At 52.7% G+C, this 17,315-nt stretch overlaps 4 protein-coding genes across 5 annotated transcripts; 1 reads left to right on the top strand and 3 right to left on the bottom strand.

Moving 5' to 3' along the window:
* Positions 1 to 90: 90 nt before the first annotated feature.
* NCU11246 (golgi transport complex subunit Cog4) lies at positions 91 to 3,123 on the bottom strand. Its single transcript, XM_001728316.2, has 2 exons — positions 1,514 to 3,123; positions 91 to 1,455 (listed from the first exon to the last, which is right to left on the bottom strand). The coding sequence occupies exons 1-2, from the start codon at positions 2,978 to 2,980 to the stop codon at positions 217 to 219; spliced, it is 2,706 nt and encodes a 901-aa protein (XP_001728368.2). The 5' UTR covers positions 2,981 to 3,123; the 3' UTR covers positions 91 to 216.
* Positions 3,124 to 3,748: 625 nt separating this feature from the next.
* Positions 3,749 to 7,592, bottom strand: pmr-1 (calcium-transporting ATPase type 2C member 1). Its single transcript, XM_959125.2, has 4 exons — positions 7,012 to 7,592; positions 5,854 to 6,952; positions 4,521 to 5,801; positions 3,749 to 4,463 (listed from the first exon to the last, which is right to left on the bottom strand). The coding sequence occupies exons 1-4, from the start codon at positions 7,165 to 7,167 to the stop codon at positions 3,922 to 3,924; spliced, it is 3,078 nt and encodes a 1,025-aa protein (XP_964218.1). The 5' UTR covers positions 7,168 to 7,592; the 3' UTR covers positions 3,749 to 3,921.
* Positions 7,593 to 8,925: 1,333 nt separating this feature from the next.
* Positions 8,926 to 12,095, top strand: NCU03291 (double-strand-break repair protein rad21). The gene is made up of 2 exons (XM_959124.2): positions 8,926 to 9,684; positions 9,737 to 12,095. The coding sequence occupies exons 1-2, from the start codon at positions 9,421 to 9,423 to the stop codon at positions 11,447 to 11,449; spliced, it is 1,977 nt and encodes a 658-aa protein (XP_964217.1). The 5' UTR covers positions 8,926 to 9,420; the 3' UTR covers positions 11,450 to 12,095.
* Positions 12,096 to 12,671: 576 nt separating this feature from the next.
* Positions 12,672 to 16,107, bottom strand: NCU03290. Of its 2 annotated transcripts, none has more exons than XM_011394838.1 (6): positions 15,645 to 16,107; positions 15,400 to 15,576; positions 13,971 to 15,343; positions 13,697 to 13,899; positions 13,498 to 13,614; positions 12,672 to 13,141 (listed from the first exon to the last, which is right to left on the bottom strand). In XM_011394838.1, the coding sequence occupies exons 1-6, from the start codon at positions 15,662 to 15,664 to the stop codon at positions 13,001 to 13,003; spliced, it is 2,031 nt and encodes a 676-aa protein (XP_011393140.1). In that variant the 5' UTR covers positions 15,665 to 16,107; the 3' UTR covers positions 12,672 to 13,000. The 2 variants fall into 2 exon arrangements, with proteins under 2 accessions (XP_011393140.1, XP_011393141.1); XM_011394839.1 differs by having other exon boundaries at positions 15,400 to 15,605; positions 15,742 to 16,107.
* Positions 16,108 to 17,315: the final 1,208 nt, after the last annotated feature.

The raw sequence follows: 17,315 nt of genomic DNA, 5'->3' as shown, positions 1-17,315 counted from the left end.
CCTTTGGTCCGGCTGTTTCCAAGTCGGAGCTGTGCAATCGACGACGAAAGACCCGAGCAACCTTTACCGCAAGCGTGCTGTTTTCTCCATTGGCAGTCGAACGGAACAAGAAACGCCCAAAATATATTATATATGGTTGATAACAGCAAGAAAAATGAAAAAAACGAAAACAGGCGCTGTGCTGTGGAGGGAATGCTTTTGGAACATCACAAGAACCTATGCCACCCTAACAATCGTCCTCGCCTTCCTCCTTTCATCTTCACTAAGGACCCACAACATACCATCCTCCCCATCCTCCCCCCCGGCCCCATCTGTAACAATCAGCTCCTCCCACTCTTCATCCTCCATATTCGCCACCATTAATATCTGCAACGTCCTCCCAAACACCTCGCGCACCGCATAGTTGCCCTTGCTGATGGTGCCAATAATCCCACTGAAATCTCTCTCCATCCTAATGGCGCCATACGGGCTCGCTCCCCTAGTCTGAGAACCCGCGTAGCTCCACACGCGCTTCTCCAGCCAGCGCGCCAGGTGCTGCGCCGTGTGGTCCAGGACGGTACTGAAAGTCTTGGACGTCATGAGGCGCGCAATGGGCTTCATGAGGGCGTCCCAGCCCTCCTCGAAGCGGCGCGTCACCTGCTCGAGCACGTCGTCCTCGTTTTCGTCGTTCGCAGCGCACAGGTCGAGGAGCTCTTCCTCCGTCATGGTGTAGTCGGCGTCGCGGAAGGTGTCGGAGAGAATAGGCCGCAGACGTGGTCGAACGACTTGGCTAAAAAGAACTTTGATTCCTTCACTGAGCAGCTCTGTGGCCTTTGCTGTGAATGAGTGGTGGAGGTTGTTCAGGCGGGTTGTCACTTCTTTGAGGTCGTTCTTGAATGGGAACGAGTTCTTGAGGGAGTTGGGCTGCGAGGAAGCTCCGTTGCCGCCGTTGACTGATTGTTCTCCCGGAGTCAGGATACCGGTGATGATGCGGGAGAGATATTCCTCGGCCATGTCGAGACTGTTGATGAGTACGATGAACTGGATGATTTTGTCTTCTGGTGGAAACCCGCCTTGAATCACAGGCTTGGGGTAGCACTCGTCGCGCATCTTGCGCTGAATCATACCAACAAAGTCCGAGCCCAATAAGCTCGATATTGTAGGGAGGACAGAATCGATAACGCCTCTTTGAGACGTAGAGATAGATCTGATGATCACGGTGTTCGCGATGTACATGACATCTTCAACTGCCGAGATGATGAATGGTGGACTGCTGTCGATAGGTTTGCTCATCCTCAAGGACAATCCAGTTGGCCACTCGTCCAACTGGAACGCTTTCTCGACAGATCGCCGGAAGAAGAAAGTGGTTAGAACATTATAGGGCATGACAAGCTTGCCTGAAACCTTTCGGTTCAGATTGGATTTGGTGAGCACCTCGGGCATGGTTAGTGGTGCATCTTCTGAAACTCCAGGCTCCTGGAAAGGCATCGAAATTAGCTCGGGTTCTCAGCGAAGAGCATGTGGAAAGACTTACCGTGCACTTCTGAGCAAGGAGATGGGAGTAGGCAGACCACCTGCTCAACATGATGGCAATCTCGCTGAGTAGAGCATCTACCTCCCTCATGTTGACACCCTCATCTTCGCTGTTGCGACCATCGGTGCCGGGAGCAGGCGAGTTCAGGCGTGGTGGAGCTCCAAACCCACGGTTCTGGGGTAGGAAGCTTTGCACAAGGAACGAGAATGGATAACTCTTCACATCCGTCAATGCTCGGTCAACACCGCGTTCATCACTCCAAGAGTCCACGATGATGCCGCCCTGCACATCTGCCTCGCCCTGCAACCGCTCAATAACCTTGATCATCTTGCCCCCGCCATAGTGCCTCTCCACCAGCCCGCCATGGCCATCGACGATCTGTGTAATATGTCCAAACAGCAGGTTCAATGCATTGGCATAGAAGATACCGTCCTTCTTCGGCCGAAGCGTCGGCGGGGCATTGGCATTAGCCGCTCCTCCCACCGCCCCAACACCATCCTTCAAAATCGCCCTCGCCCTATTCGCCACGCCCTGGCAGACATACTGCCCATACGCATCCAACCCGACATCACCCCGCCCAATCAACGGAAACAACTTGAAGAACCGCGTAATCTTGGCCGGATCATCCTCTTTCGCCGCCTTCCAAAACTCCCTCAAGAACAACACGCACAAGCTCTCCCTTGCGTTCTCCAACGTCACCCAAGGGGCGTCAGGCACCTCAACAGTCGGCACCACCGCAGCCGCGAATCCTGATCTCACAATCTCCTCCGGGACCCTCGCGGCCCTTGCAATATACCCCGCAGCAGCCTCCCAGTCCTGCGGTGCGCCCATGCTGCCGACCACTCCGGCTACGCATGCTTTCAACTCAGCCACCAGCTCGACCACGCGCAGGGTATCCTCGACGCGCTGCTTCTCGAGGTCGAGCTGGCGCACGCGGCTGGACAGGTGGCTGGCCGTGTCGGCGGCGCCGGCCAGCATGTTGTTGCTGACGCTGCGGGCGGCGATGACCTGGGAGCCGAGGCCGGCGCGCAAATTGTCAAGGCGAGAGAGCGAGCGGGCGAGGTCCTGGTGCGAGGCGAGGACGGAGGATAAGCGGCTCGTCAGGGACGATTCACGGACGTGCAGGGCGGCGAGCGCGGCGCGGATGTCGGACGAGGACGAGGCGGTGCGCAAGGCCGCGAGGACCGGGTCTGCTGCTGCTGCTGCTGCTGTGGTCGGATTGTTGTTGCTGCCATTTTGGGGGTTGGTGATGCTCCTTAGTGGCAATCGAAGGGAGAGCGGTGCTGTTGTCCTATCGTGGGATTTGGTCGCAGCATTCGCGCTGTTTAAAGAGGGATTCGACGACGAGGGGTTGGTGGTGGTGATATTATTGCTGAGGGCGCCTTTAGCTGCTGTACTTGTTGGAGCTGTGGAGGGCATCTTCGACGACGAAGCAGTGGTATCGACGCCATTGGAGAGGGCAGACATCGGTATTGCCGTATTGACGCTGGCAACGCATCGCTGCTTTGCACTAGATGCCCTGCGTGGTCGTGTACGTTTGGGCTTCGATGTTTCGAAGCTATAGATGTGGTGAAGGACGTTTAAGACTAGGTACCTCTAGGTAGGTAGGTAGAGCGGGAGGGACAGATGTCACTGCAGTCTGGGGGTCCGGGGCCACTAGAAACGACAGGCGGTGATTAAGCCCCACCGCAGGGGTACCTACTGGGGTATGGACACTACCTCCACTCTACCTCTACATACCTCTACCTACACTAACACGTACCTACCTAGGTACCTTACAGCTCGAAACAAGTTGTTCACGGGCATCGCTTGAACTAGGTACGTATGAAACTTCTATGGAGAGTATCAGGTTTTCAATTATGTCTTCAAAGCTAATGTGCCCATTTGTATCCTGGTGGAGATATATATAAAATGTACGATGAAGCAGGCGGTAAGTAGGTCTTAGGAAAAGAGCTCGATTTCCCACCTACCTAGCATCAGCCCCTACCAGGCCACTATAAACCGATTTACTAACTATACTCCTCATTGTACACACCTTTTTCCCACCACTACTCATAAACAATCATATAGACTCACAAAGCATGAGGGAGACCTCAAGTTGTGCGTTTGCTTGTGGTCCCCAGCTACATACTGCCGTAACCCAAACACCGGCCACCCGGACTTGATGATGCCCTTGAAGTGGGAGAGCCTACAAGACACTTCATATATAAGCAGGAATTTTATGAACAAGCACCATACGTATCCAAATCTGACCATTTTGAGGCCGACGGTATATTACTGGTTATAACTCCATATTGTAGTGTATGTATGAGTTCATCATAACAGTGTTGGTTCGTGGCCACCTCTATCATGCCACCTCCATCTAGTCTAGGATATCCTGCCCTTCCTTCTTACACCGACCGGCCTTACTATACAGCCTGGCTATAGTTAACACCCATATGCCTCCTTGCCCCGTACTTCCACCATTTTCTCAGCTCATCAGCAAAGAAAACCGTGCTACATAGCAACACCAGGTACACCAAATCAAGGAGTCCGAGCGCCTCGGTCTGGAACACCTCCTGCAGCCAGGGAAAGTAAATAACAAGCAACTGCCCTGCCAAGCTGAGCGAGACGGCCCAGTTGAAAAGCGTATTCGAGAACAGACCAATTTCGCCGCGGAGGATGGACTTAGACTCCGAGCGGCAGGCCAGGGCGTTAAACATATCGAAGAGGACGAAGCAGGTGAAGGTCATGGTAGTGTCGCGACGGGTAACCTGTCCGTCCCCGAGCATTTCGTGCTTGTAAACGAGCATTGTACCGACCATAATGATGAAAGCCTGGGTAAGAACACGGGCAATGAGAGGGTTTGTGAGAACTGCATCGCCTCTACGACGAGGAGGACGGTTCATGACGTCCTTATCGACAGACTCGACACCAAGAGACTGTGCAGGAGGGCCGTCCATGATGATGTCTGGAAAGAGGCAGTTAGCAGAGATCGATAGAATGCAAGATGGAGGGGGAGTCTTACTAATCCAAAGAATTTGCATGGCATTGAGAGGTGACTTGTAGCCCAAGCAAGTGCAGAGAAGCACGAGAGATAACCCGGCAGCACTTGTACTTAGCTGGAACGTCAAGAAGTTCTGGATGTTGTTGAAGATGGCCTTGCCCTCTTCGATGGCGTGAAGAATTGTGGAAAAGTCGTCGTCGGTCAGGATCATGTCGGCTGCCTCCTTGGCAACATCGGTTCCATGCTTGCCCATGGCAATGCCGATATCAGCCTTCTTGAGAGCAGGAGCATCGTTGACTCCGTCACCCGTCATGGCAACAATATCGCCACGGGACTGAAGAGCCTTGACAATCTTGAGCTTGTGATCGGGGTTCGTGCGAGCGAAGATGGTGGTATGATCCATGGCCGCAGCCAGCTCTTCATCTGTCATGGCATCGATCTCGTCTCCACGCAGAACAGATCTGACGCCTGATGTGCCTACAGCCGGTGTAGTAACACTCATACCAAGCTGTTTTCCAATCGCAACGGCCGTAGTCTCAGCATCACCCGTGATCATGATCACCTTAACAGAGCCACGCATCAACTTCCTAATAGACCTCGAAACGCCGGGACGGGGCGGGTCGCTCATGCCAACCAAACCAGCAAAGGTGAGGCCTCTGTACTGTTCTTCGACAGTGTTCGTGGCAGGCGACTTGTTCTTGGCGGGTTTGGTGACAGGACCGCTGGCAAAGGCCAAAACACGTAGACCTCGCGAGGCCATCTTCTCGGCGGCGTCGATCGCTTCCTGACGTCTGTTGGTATCCATAACAAACTCCCGGCCATCCTTGGAAAGATAGGTATCGCAGGCATCAAGAACCTTGTCGATAGAACCCTTTATATAGGCAAATTCCTTGTCCGATTTACCACCTTCCGAGCCGATAGTAACACCCATCCACTTGCGTTCGGAGCTAAAGGGGGTCTCGCTCACGCGCGGTCCAATGGAATCGCGAACATCGTGTTCCTTAAAGCGATCAAGCAAGTCGAGCATGGCAATGTCTGTAGGCTGGCCGACCCAGCGAGTATACGTGGAAGGGGCATTCTTTCCTTGAGTAGAGGAGAGAACGGCGCGGGCCCCAGCACCATTTTCGGTATACTGCATGGCAAGACGGGCATTGTTGGCGATATTACCAATACGGAGGATTCTAAGCATGGCGGGGTCGGGTTTGGTCTCGGTAGCTTCATCATCGGAATCCACGTCCAAAGCGTCGTCGGTACCGAAAAACCACATCTTGACAGTAGTCATGTGGTTTGTGGTCAAGGTTCCTAGTCACAGTTAGTTTCGAGTCGTCTTTTGTGAAGTCTTTTTGAGGCATACCGGTCTTGTCTGAGCACACAACATTGACAGATCCTAGAGTCTCAACCTTGGGCATCTTGCGCACAATGGCGTTATGCTTTGCCATGCGGTGCACTCCCAAAGCCAAAGTAACAGTGACAATGATGGGTAGGCCCTCGGGAATGGCCGCGACCGCTAAAGAAATGGAGATGGTGAATATTTCGAGTAGCTTCTTCCCTTGCAGCCAGCCAACGAGGGAAATTAGCCCGATAATGACAAAAGACATCTTGCTGAGCTGAGAGCCGAGATCGTCCATAGACAGTTGCAGAGGCGAGCGAGGGCTTTCAGTTCCAGATACGCTAGTCGCAATGGTACCAAAGTGTGTGTTTCCTCCAGTAGCAAAGACAACCCCTTGCCCATATCCAGACTTCACCAGTGTGCCCATGTATACAACGTTGGTCGAGTTATCTTTGTCGGCGGCAGGACCGGTGGCTCCATGACGAGTTCGGGCTTCGGCAACAATTCTGACAGGCTCATTTTCTCCAGTAAGGTTGGAAGCATCGACTGTCAAATCTGTTGCCTTGGTAACTCGGACATCGGCAGGTATGCGATCACCGGTAGTAAACAAAACCAGATCTCCAGGCACCAGTTGCGCAGCCATGACCTTGGACGATTTCGCATCCAGAACATCCTCGGGTGGTGTAACCGAGCCAGCAACATCGCCAATATCGGACGAATCATCACCATCAACCGGTTTGGCCCCCGTATGTTTTCGTACCAGGTGCGCATGGTTAGGAACCAAATGGTTGAGTGCCTCGATGGACTTTTCGGAACGATATTCCTGAATAAAGCCCACGCTCACAACGATGGTAACCGCAACCGAAATGCTGACGGCATCGTCGACGTTTCCAACAAGTATAGACGCACCGGCAGAGGCGAGGAGAAGGAGGATCAGCGGCTCTTGGAACTGCTTGACGAATCGCAGCCAAAGGGGCTCAGGAGGATCGTGTGGGATCTCGTTCGGCCCGTAATCGTGTAGTCTCGAGAGAGCTTCGGCGGGAGTCAAGCCATGGGTCAGAGAGGTGTCGAGGTGGGTGGCGGCTTCGGCGGGGGTCATGTAGGAGAAGTCGTCAGCCACGCCCTGTTTGCTCGTCTGTCAGCGTCCCGGGCTTTCACGATGGCGTGGGGCTTGCAGCCTACTCTTGATTCAGCAGAGGTAATGCGGTGTCGCGGTGTGTTACAGCCGGACCGCGACTGCTCGATTTCCTCGGGGGTCGCAAAGGTGCCCTGGCCGGGGGATTTTTGGTAGAAGGGAAGAACATCGTCATTGTCCTTCCACGCGCTGAGTCGGTCCATGATGGCGGAGACGGTTGTCGCCCGTGAGAGCTATGAGAAAGGCGGAAGAGAAGACGTGAAATGCGGAAGTCAACAAGGCCCGGGCGCAAAGGGGCCCGAAAGGGATACGAAATCCAAGCCGAACGTCATGCACGGCTGCAGCGGCAGCACCCACTCGCAAACGGTGGTCAAGGTCGAGGAATAAGGAGCGTCCGAAGGGGTGGGCGAAGGGGAAAGGGCGGTTTACAACTAATACAGGCGAACAGAAAAGACGATCATGGCGGGGCCCTGGAGAGTTGGAGACCGAAAGATTTTGGAAACGAGGTACGGGATGGACTAGCTGGTATTATATTGATTGCAAGTATGCCTCCGGGCTTGTACACTAATCGGCACGTATGGGGTTCCCTTTTGCTGGATGGAGCTCGATCGAGGATCCAGACTTTCCAATTATCTAGACCAAAGCCGATGAGGTGGCGGGTACGTACTCTCTGGCACCGCCCTGGACGCACTGCACTAGGGAGACGTGGAAGAGTGGGCGAACACTGCCGGTTCGAAGTGGTCATCCAAATGTCTCGGTACCCCACGACAGCGGCGCTTTGACCTTTCCTCCTGCTTGCTAAACTGTTTGCGGAGAAGCCCGCGCGGCTGGAAAGGGGCAACATTAAACAACAAGATTGGGATCTGGAAGCCTTTATAAAGGAGTTCCCGTCTGTAGTAGCGGTACTAGCAGCTTGCGCCTCTTTGTTCCACTTGCGTGCAAGAGGGGGTTCCTCCTCAAGATAGGTACCTTTTTGGATGAGATACTATCTGCTGGATGGATATCGAGCCCGCCGGTGCACCGGGCAGACATGCATGCTTGCCATAGAGGCAGCATGCACTCTCATCGAACCTCGTCCCTTTCCTTGCTGCATACTAGTACCCGGGTATGCTTTTACATCAAGTACACTACATTTGCCTATACTTCCAATATATGACAGCTGGCGATATTTTCATGATGTAAGCCGCTTGTCGCAGCTGGTACTCCCACCGTCCCTCGCTGCTCCACGGTTGATCCTCAAATTTGGGCATTTTCGAAAGCCGAACGATCGGCAGACAACGAATCCCCCTTTCACCTAAGTCAGGCATGGTGAGCTGGTGCGCAGTAGTGTAGTTGAGGTGACGAATACCTGGCCGGGGTGTACCATACCGAAGCTGGATCCCCTGCAGTGTATTATGCAGTATGCCTTTCCCCAGTTTTAGCCACAACTGCCTCTAGGGGACTACTTAGAGGTACGTGGACCCCATTCAGGCACACCGTTTCACCACGAACTACAATCATCTTCCAGAACTGAATACCTTCAGTAGGTTAGAAAGATTAAAAGTCAAAGCCTGACCAATAAAATGGGTCGACTTAAGTGGGCGGTTGGAGAGATGTTTTGACGTCGATGGCGTGCATACCTTGGCTCCTTGGTGGTTCCTAACATTAGTATTACACTGCAGTACTAGTAAGTTGCCCTGTTCCGGAAGTCGAACAGTGAGTGAGATTCAGGTCTTATCAAGCCACTTCAAAACCGACCGTTTCCAAACGTGGCTGGTGAAACGGTTTCCTTGGACACCACTCAGCCAGCCCAGCCTCTCAAATTTGATAGCGGCGTCGGAATTTTGTTGTGCATCCACTCCGTCGCTCGCCCGCAAGTGCACTGCCCAGAACCCCGGTCTCAACCAGGTCAGGTCGTCCAAACATGGCCCGTCCGTCAGAACCTTGAGCTTAGGTCGCTGCCGCTCTTGTGACAGATCCCCTCTTCTTCTCTTACATTATTCAGCCCGACAACAACACTAGCTTCATCATCGCCATCCAACCCTGCTGGTCGTCGCATCACAATCGCGTCCTTCGCGTTCGGTGCCTAAGACCGTTGCTGTGCGATTCTTCGACAATTGACCCGAATGCGCTTTCTCTTTGCTGCCGCTGCACATGTGTACGAGTAGCACCCACGGCCCTCCGCTTGCAGTTTGTAGTTTTAACGCGCCATTCCCTGCTGCTTCGCTGAGCTTTGGTTCCTGACGGAACGACGCGCTCTCGCTTGCCGTGTCCACACTACCCACTTCACCACCGCCACACCTATCATCAACACCACCACACCACCGCCTATCTGGGTATCGCGAAAAACCACGAGCAGCAACCGACGACGCACTGCTGCGCCATAGCTCGGTCGCTTATCAATACCGACCTCGTTGCCAATTTGTCTCGTATACTTGCTGTTCCATTGCTACACCTAACAGCAAACTTTCGTCACCATGTTTTGGTCGGGCACCCTCCTCAGTGCCACCGGGCCATTGGCGAAAGCCTGGCTCTCGGCCAACCAAGAGCGCAAAGTCTCCAAAGTGCAGATTTTGCAGCACAACCTCCAAGACAGTGTCGATGCCATCATTGCCCCTAACGATGCACCGCTGGCTCTTCGGCTGAGCGGTCAGCTGCTTCTCGGTGTCGTTCGCATTTATAGTCGCAAGGCGAGGTACCTCCTCGATGACTGTAATGAAGCCTTGATGAAGATCAAGATGGTATGCCTAGTTTATCTTGCTTGGGTTCCGCTCGCCTGCTAACTCGTCACAGGCTTTCCGATCCACCGGAAACCACGATATTCCCACTAACCTACATGTTCAAAATAGTGAATCTCTCATGCTTCCCGATCAGATCACGCCATACGATAACCTTGATCTACTGCCACCCCCGAGCGCCGACTATTTGGCGTCACAGATCGAAGAGGTTACTGGCGCTCCTATCATGGCTCGCAAGGTGCAAGTCCGTGCTAGTCAGCGGGATATTAACCTCCAGGAAGACTTCAACAACAGCCAGTTTCTGAACAACACCATGATCGACGAGGAAGAGCTTGCTCTCGCCAACAACGACGACCTCGGCTTGGAACTGGACTTCGGTATGGATATTGACGAGAGGCCAAGCAAGTTTATGGACACGACGATCGAAATGGGCAGAGACGCACCTAATGCTAGAGCTGTTGAGGACGACATTTTTAGCGAGTTGAGTGCTGGGCCCGGGAAGCAGCGCGGGACCCGCGAGCCGTCACTAGGACTTGATTTGGACTACGGCGATGGCGTCCGGATCGCCGATGATGAGGGAGATATTCAAATGGGCGATGACGACCTCCAGTTCAACGTCGCGGACCACTCCGAAATTCCCGAAGGCCTTTCGACCCCAGGCGCTCCGGATATGGCTCGTACTCGCATCTCCGAGTCTCCCTTGTCGGACATCGATGACGAGTTCGCCAAGGAGGTTGAGATGGAATACAGCCGCCACAACAACTCAGATATGTACGAACCCGGCGAGGACCCAACTGCAAGCACGATAATTGCACCCCAGAGATCGAAGAAGAGAAAGCTTCTTCAGCCTGATGAGCAGACCATGCTCTCGAATGCCCAGATCAAGGAGCAGCAGTCGAAGCGCGACAACATCCTCAAGCCGCAGTCTTTTGGTACCCAAGATCCCTACCTGATGGCTTTGCTCGACTTGCAAAAGAACGGAGCGTTTGTCAGCAGTGTCCTGCTTGAGAACCGGAGTGATAGCTGGGCTGATGAACTCTCGGACATGTTGTCTCTTAGCACTTTCCGCCCCTTTGATCTGAAGAGGAAGCGTGATAGTGCGATTGCTGACATGGAGGTGGATGACGAGGACGGCACGCGCAAGTCGCCCCGCCTCGAGCTTCCCGATGACGAATCTACGGTTGTCGGCCGTGCGGAGAGTATCAACGGCAACCAGAGTGAGACGGCTGAAGGCACGGAGATTGAACTAGCTGCAAACGACGATGGCGCTGTCTTCCATGATGAGGACCAGGAGCGACCTGGCTCAAGGAATGCCAACAGCCCGGTCCCCAATTTTGACGAGACCATTGCCCCCATTGTGCATCCCGCCGACAGCGGTCCGGTTTCGATCGGAACCAAGCACGCGGTCCACATTCTCCGCGATCTCTTCGGCGCTGAGGCCGCTAACAACGCCGATAAGCGCAAGAAGACCGCTGTTGTGTTCCAGGATCTTTTGCCCGAGGGCAGGACGACCAAGGCTGATGCCACCAAGATGTTTTTTGAGTGCCTGGTGCTTGCGACCAAGGACGCCATCAAGGTCGAGCAGAAAGAGGGCGCGCTTGGCGGTCACATCCGTATCCGCGGCAAGCGCGGTCTTTGGGGTGACTGGGCTGAGCGCGAGGCTGGTGGTGAGATGGCTCAACAGTCCCAGCAACAACAGCCTATCAACCCCGACGAGCCCCAGCCTTCGATCGAGACCGCTGCCCAGCCAATTGAGGCCTCGGCTTAAATCCCGAACTTTGTAGAGTTGGTGTCGGTTTTGTCAAAGGATTATGACCAATTTTTGAGGCACATACCCTGTACAAAAAGAAATCATCATTTCTCTTGATGTGGTGGTTACGATATCACTTTGTCAAGTCTAGTTGGTCAGTCATGGAGGGGGGAGAGGAAGAGGAGGATGAGAGTACGAGAACAGAGAGGAAGAAGCGGGGCGGCTATTCTGTATTTCACTTTTTGTCTCTTGATGATGTCTTTCCTTTATACTTTTTGGTTCATCGTGTTGATTGTCTCTCTTCGTCCGGCATTCTATATCTCTCTTGTGTGGTCGCTGTCTTCAACAGCGACTAAGTGGCGTTTGTGGCGCTTCTGGATTTTTTTTTTTTTTTTTTTTTTTTTTTTTTTTTTTCACACTGGAAACATTCCATCGTGATTGCTTTATCTTCATCGGTCTGAAATGATACTCTTTTAGTTGTGTTTTGCTGGGTTCCCTTGCTGTTTTGGTTATGTGTCCGGAAAAGTTGGAGGGAGCGAGAGCGTACAGTTCAGATGGATAAAGCAGGAACGAATGATGGATGGTACGATACAGGTAGTTTCATTGCGTTGTATGAAAAGCAGAAGGGAACATTGAATGAAATCATTTAAGGCCAAAAACGCTTTGGGATTGAAGGCCCGTCTTACGCTGTGTTTGTGTTGTGACTGCACCCACTGGCATCATGGAAAGTTTCCATATTATCGAAGCAGACGACTACTACCCAGTCGTAGGCTATGAATTGCCACAGTCAAATTAAAAGGTTTCAGGATTGACCGAAACGGACACCTGAGACGTAGCTAGGAAACGAGGACAAAAGCCCTAATATGTGAAATTTGAAATAACGAGAAGCCTCTGGTGAATATCGCATCGTCCTTGTGATCCGGGCCGTCCATTTGCTTCCGTCAAGGGCATCAGACTACAGCATTGCTTTCTTCCCTCTTCTCATGTCGTTCCCTGCCCAAAGATATAGTTAATACGAGACCACTTCGTCTTACCGACAAGCGGCACCCTCGGTGTTTCCTGAGGTGTAGAACTACCTTTTTTTTTTTTTCCACCAACCGGTACACTCAGGTGCTAAAAAAGAAAAGAAGAAAACTAAGAAAGGATACCTAAAAAAGAGAACTGACTATGGTGCTTCGTTGATCAAGGTAAATAGCAAGGAAAGAACAAGAACGGCGACATTCGCAATGAGTCGCCGAAGCACGAAGCACACTACGCTCAAGCTAGAGAAGAGAGGATAGAAAAAAGAATATGCAACACCTTCTTCGAGCTAACAACGGCATCCAATCTCGAAAAAAGCCGCAAAGCCAAACATTTCCGAGCTTCTGAGAGTGCATATCCACTTATCCATCGTTAACAGGTAGAGTTATTTTCCAACATCCGAGGTACTCTTCCATTATTGTTGCCAAACGTCTCGCCAGTCAACCAAGGAATCAAAATCACAATTACCACCCACCACCACCCAGCCAACCTCATAAGTTCGTATACCTATGGACATGATCATGCTCTCCAAAACAACAAAGCCGTTTCCTACATTGGCTTCTGCCTCTTATCCTCCACAACGGCCATCTCTCTCACTTCCTGCGTCTCCTTCTCCACGCCCGAGTACTTGTTAATCCATGCTAGGACTTGCTCATGCCAGACAAGACTATTCTCTGGCTTCAGAACCCACTTTTTGATGGTTTTCGGTCGCCGTTGGTTAGCATTCACGATTTCGTTCGCTGAGTCTGTTGTCCCGTTGAGATTGAGAAATGGGCTGTGGGAGGTGAGGGAAAGTACTTGGGGGTAAGCGAAGGCAAAGCGCTTGCTTCACTTGCTTCATAACTCCAGACTTCTTGAGCGCGTAAGGAGGAGGAGGAGGAGGAGGAGGAGGAGGAGGAGGAGGAGGAGGAGGAGGAGGACTGGTGGCCGCTGCTGGGATTTTGAAGGATCTAGATCTTGCCATTAAATCATGGCAGTGGCTGCCACTAGACTGCCACTACACGGAAGTTCCGATTGAAGATCTGTTTATAGAAGATGTTGCTTACGTGGTTCTCATCGGGAAACATGACTAATTTGCTGGGAATTCCCTTGGACTGGAGAACGTTGAAGGGCGCGAGGCCTTCGGTTATGGGGAGACGATAATCGAGTTCACTGTGGATGATCTATTTTGGAAGGCATGTGTGGTTAGCGTGACTGCCAGGCAAACCAAAAAAATGATGATGTCTGTTGAAGAGTTGAACTCACCAATTGCGGCGTGGCCCACTCGTTCACATGCTGAGCGGGATCCCACTTCTCGTATCCGGCGCGGTTATCGTAAATGGTTCCCTCGAAGTCGTGGATGGGGAAGAAAAGCTCCTCGGTACTCCACTGATTCAGGGTGCTGAAGACACCGTCGTGACAGACGAGTGCCTTGAACTTGCGTCCGAGAGGATGGCCTTGGATCCAATCTGTTTGCATCGAGACATTAGTACCTATCCACGGTCCTTCATCGCATTTGGACATCCCCGGAGTAGCTCACTGATCATATAACCACCATAACTAGCACCCAATGCGACCGCCCTGTCCGTATCTACGTACGGCATGTTCTCCTCAATATGCTCAAACGCTTTGACCAGATCCTCATACGGCCTGCCACCCCACTGGCCCTTGATTCCGTTTTGGAGAGCCATGCCATAACCCGTACTGCCTGTCGGGTTCGGGCTCACCACGACGTAGCCTTGCTCCGCAAAGACGGCCGGGTTCCAGCGGTTGCTCCATCCGTCTTGCCAGGCACCCTGGGGGCCGCCGTGGATCAAGAAACAAAGGGGGTACTTTTTCTTTTCATCGAAATTCGAGGGGCGGACCACGAGCGCATGAACGTCGTAATCACCAGCCCCCTTGAATGTGATGTCGCCAATGCTCGACCTGGACAGACCGAACGTCTTCCCTTGCTTAGAGTTCGACGAGAGGATATCGGTGGTGTTGGCGGATGGATCGACGATGCTGTAGCAGCTATTATCAACGAGAGAGGTACTAGTCACCAGGAGCTTTGACGAGGAATCGGCCTCAGCGAGGAGTCTAATATCGTTGACGCTGCCGTCTGCGGTCATGATTACCGAGGGAGTGTCCCTGGCATCAGCTGGGTTGGAAGGGACCTCCCATAGGTGGACACGGGCGTTCTTCTCGGCTGTCACATAGAGCGACTTGTCATCGGCGCTCCAGAGAATAGTTTCGGGGCGATAGTCCCACGCTCCTTCGCCGTCATCCGTTGCGAAGAATTCTTCAGTCTTGCTCAGGTCGCCAATATCAGGTAAAAGCATCAGACGAGGCTTGTCGGATTCATATTGCTTGCTGCGCATCCGGGTGAACGCCACCTTGCGTCCACAGTGTGAAAAGACCGGACTGTTGGTGTAGCCTTCCAGGCCAGGTGTCTCGACAATCTGGGGCGAAGGTGGCTGCTCCTCGGTGAAGGTCTTGAGGGGAACATAGTACAGGTCGGTCTTGGTGTAGAGGGCAGGGTTGAGCTCGGGGTCCTTTGCAACAAATACCAATCCCGTGGGGCTGATATCAAAGTCACCAGTGCCTCCAAAGGGCGGTACTGGCGATTCAAGCTTCGACCCTGCCAGGGCGTTGACAAGACCGTGGCCCGTCAGCGTAAAGCGACCGTTCTTCTTCTCCAACGCAGTATACCACAGTGAGTTCTTGTCCTCTCCTAGCCACTCGTCCCAATGGCGGACAAAGAGACTGGTATAGACCTTGGCGCTTGAATACGGCTTCTTCGCCGTGGCGGGATTGGAGAGCTGTCCATCAGGGGTAGCGGAAGCGGAGCACACAAAAGCGACGGTGCCGTTTGTGAGCTCTTTGATCTTGATGTTCGAGATCCGGGCCTTGATCGTGGTGACCTCGTATGCTCTAGATGCTATGTTTAGCAAATTGTGAGCTTATTCATTATCGAAGGGTTCTCCTACTGAGATCCTGGGCGCGCGATCTTGTCCACCAAGACGGTGGTGTTGCCCTTCTCACCACTCTTGAGATAGAGGAACTCGTCGTCGCCAATCCATGTCGGTTCGCTAGCGCTCAAGTCATCGACAAGGAGTGTTGACTGGCCAGACTCAACATCCAGAAGTCTGATCTGGGAAGTCTTCCTGTGTGTTTCGAACGAGTACGTGGTCACCTTTGTGTCGTCAAGGCTCTGGTCAGCGACAGGACTTACACACAACCCCCACCCACCATTTCTCAGATTCACATGTAGTCCATCCACATTTTTGTTATGCGTTACGCGAATCCATCTTGTACTCAACCCAACTTACTGTAAAGAGCGCCTTGGTGCCCTTGGCGTTGGGAATAGCTGGTGAACGGCGTGGCGCTGTCAGCAGTACCTCGGGCGTGAACTTGGTTGCTGTAAGAGTCATGTTTGATACTGCTATTGATATATCAGAGGCATCCGCGCCAGGAAAGGCTGATATGAGAAGGATGCAAGAAAGCACCAAGTTCCAAAAAGGGTGAAGAAGTAATAACGACCACATCCCCTCGTTCAAGTCTAGGCATCTGCTACTTTATAAGGCATACACCGATGTAGCTTCTACAGAGACAAGGCGCCGTGAGGGTTGCAAGCGGGTTGTTTCCGCCGTGAGGGGTAGCCTCCGTCGCTGCCAAGGCATCGAGGGGAAGTTGTGACCCCACCCCACCATGGTGTAATTGACAGCGCTTAGTTTACCTCGCTCGTCATGTACGTAATACACATGTTGTGCATTTATTCATACTGCACTGATTCTCATCGGGAACTTCACCGACCGGAAGCTTGTCAATGTGTTTCCAAGGCCCTTTCGTGGGCCGTGGTTGGCAGAAGGAAGTAGAGTTCCGGCGCGCTCGACGAAACACGACCGCTTGACGTCCAGGAAGCCCCCAAGTACACAAGTGAACGAGACCATTGAGATCAACGCGACGCAGCGCAGACCACTTCCCAAATTGAGCAGCAGGGGCAGCCAGTGGGTTCTAGCAACCAAGGATGCAGGAAGAAACTCAATTGCAGATAGACGCGAAGCAACGAAGGAACAACAAGCGCGTCTTGACGCCATGTTCAAATGCATAGGTAAATTCTTCTTCACGCCCAGAGCCGAAGCCCAAAAGTCGCAATGAAAAAAAGTTTGATGGAAGCGCGTCAGACTTCCATCGACACCCACCCCGCCAAAGCGCCCGAAGGCAGACCTCTGGAAATCGGGGTACAGATCATCGCCACTCTCTATACAATCGCCGTGAAGCGACCGCCACCTTTGCAGGCAGAGCGAGAGTAAATAAGGACCTCACTGTTGGGCGCCGAGGATATTGATCATCAACCGCGGTGGGATCTGTGGCTCCTTTAGGGAACACAAAAGAGGACAAATACTATAGAAATGATTCTCCTGTAAAGTGCGGTGTGGTTAGTGTCATGCGTTAAAGAGTGCATCTCCCCAAATCTCAAGGTAGGGGGGGGCTTACTGAAGTATTGTCGACATGAAGAAAAAAAAAGAAAAAGAAAAATGGAAAGGAGGGAGGGAGGACCATCCTTTATACCCTCCTGGGAGGTGCCGCACCCGGTCTGTGCGCACCTGCAAATTTTCATGGACTGCAATTTTCTGTGGGCCGTCTCAGTCTAACCAATAAGAGAGCAGAGTGGGCGCCACCCCACCCAAGCCCGCCGCAGCCCGCCGTCCCGTCAGGACTAACAACTCACATACTGGCAGTTGGCAGGCGACTCAACTTCTGGCACTTGCACTCAGCTCGCATGGAAGACCTCACGATCTCGACATCAAGTGTGCAATGTTGCCATATCAAATGTCATCATCTCAACTTGGTCAGAAGATCTCACTAGCTTTCCCTGGAAACCTACTCTACCGGGACGTAA

The sequence above is a fragment of the Neurospora crassa genome, linkage group I (genome assembly GCF_000182925.2).
Source record: "Neurospora crassa OR74A linkage group I, whole genome shotgun sequence".
In the NCBI taxonomy this organism is placed as follows: domain Eukaryota; kingdom Fungi; phylum Ascomycota; class Sordariomycetes; order Sordariales; family Sordariaceae; genus Neurospora; species Neurospora crassa.
This window is presented reverse-complemented; position numbering and strand designations above follow the sequence as displayed.

Bases quoted from the DNA above. Each gene is read 5' to 3' on its own strand.
- NCU11246 (XM_001728316.2), bottom strand. From the start codon at position 2,980: ATGTCTGCCCTCTCCAATGGCGTCGATACCACTGCTTCGTCGTCGAAG. The intron at 1,456-1,513 runs GTAAGTCTTTCC...ATGCCTTTCCAG, and splicing joins TCCTTGCTCAGAAGTGCACG to GAGCCTGGAGTTTCAGAAGA.
- NCU03291 (XM_959124.2), top strand. From the start codon at position 9,421: ATGTTTTGGTCGGGCACCCTCCTCAGTGCCACCGGGCCATTGGCGAAA. The intron at 9,685-9,736 runs GTATGCCTAGTT...AACTCGTCACAG, and splicing joins CCTTGATGAAGATCAAGATG to GCTTTCCGATCCACCGGAAA.
- NCU03290 (XM_011394839.1), bottom strand. From the start codon at position 15,957: ATGTGGTCGTTATTACTTCTTCACCCTTTTTGGAACTTGGTGCTTTCT. The intron at 15,344-15,399 runs GTAGGAGAACCC...CATAGCATCTAG, and splicing joins ATCGCGCGCCCAGGATCTCA to AGCATACGAGGTCACCACGA. The intron at 13,900-13,970 runs GTGAGCTACTCC...CGATGCAAACAG, and splicing joins TTATGGTGGTTATATGATCA to ATTGGATCCAAGGCCATCCT.
- pmr-1 (XM_959125.2), bottom strand. From the start codon at position 7,167: ATGGACCGACTCAGCGCGTGGAAGGACAATGACGATGTTCTTCCCTTC. The intron at 6,953-7,011 runs GTAGGCTGCAAG...ACGAGCAAACAG, and splicing joins TTACCTCTGCTGAATCAAGA to GGCGTGGCTGACGACTTCTC. The intron at 5,802-5,853 runs GTATGCCTCAAA...AACTGTGACTAG, and splicing joins TGTGTGCTCAGACAAGACCG to GAACCTTGACCACAAACCAC.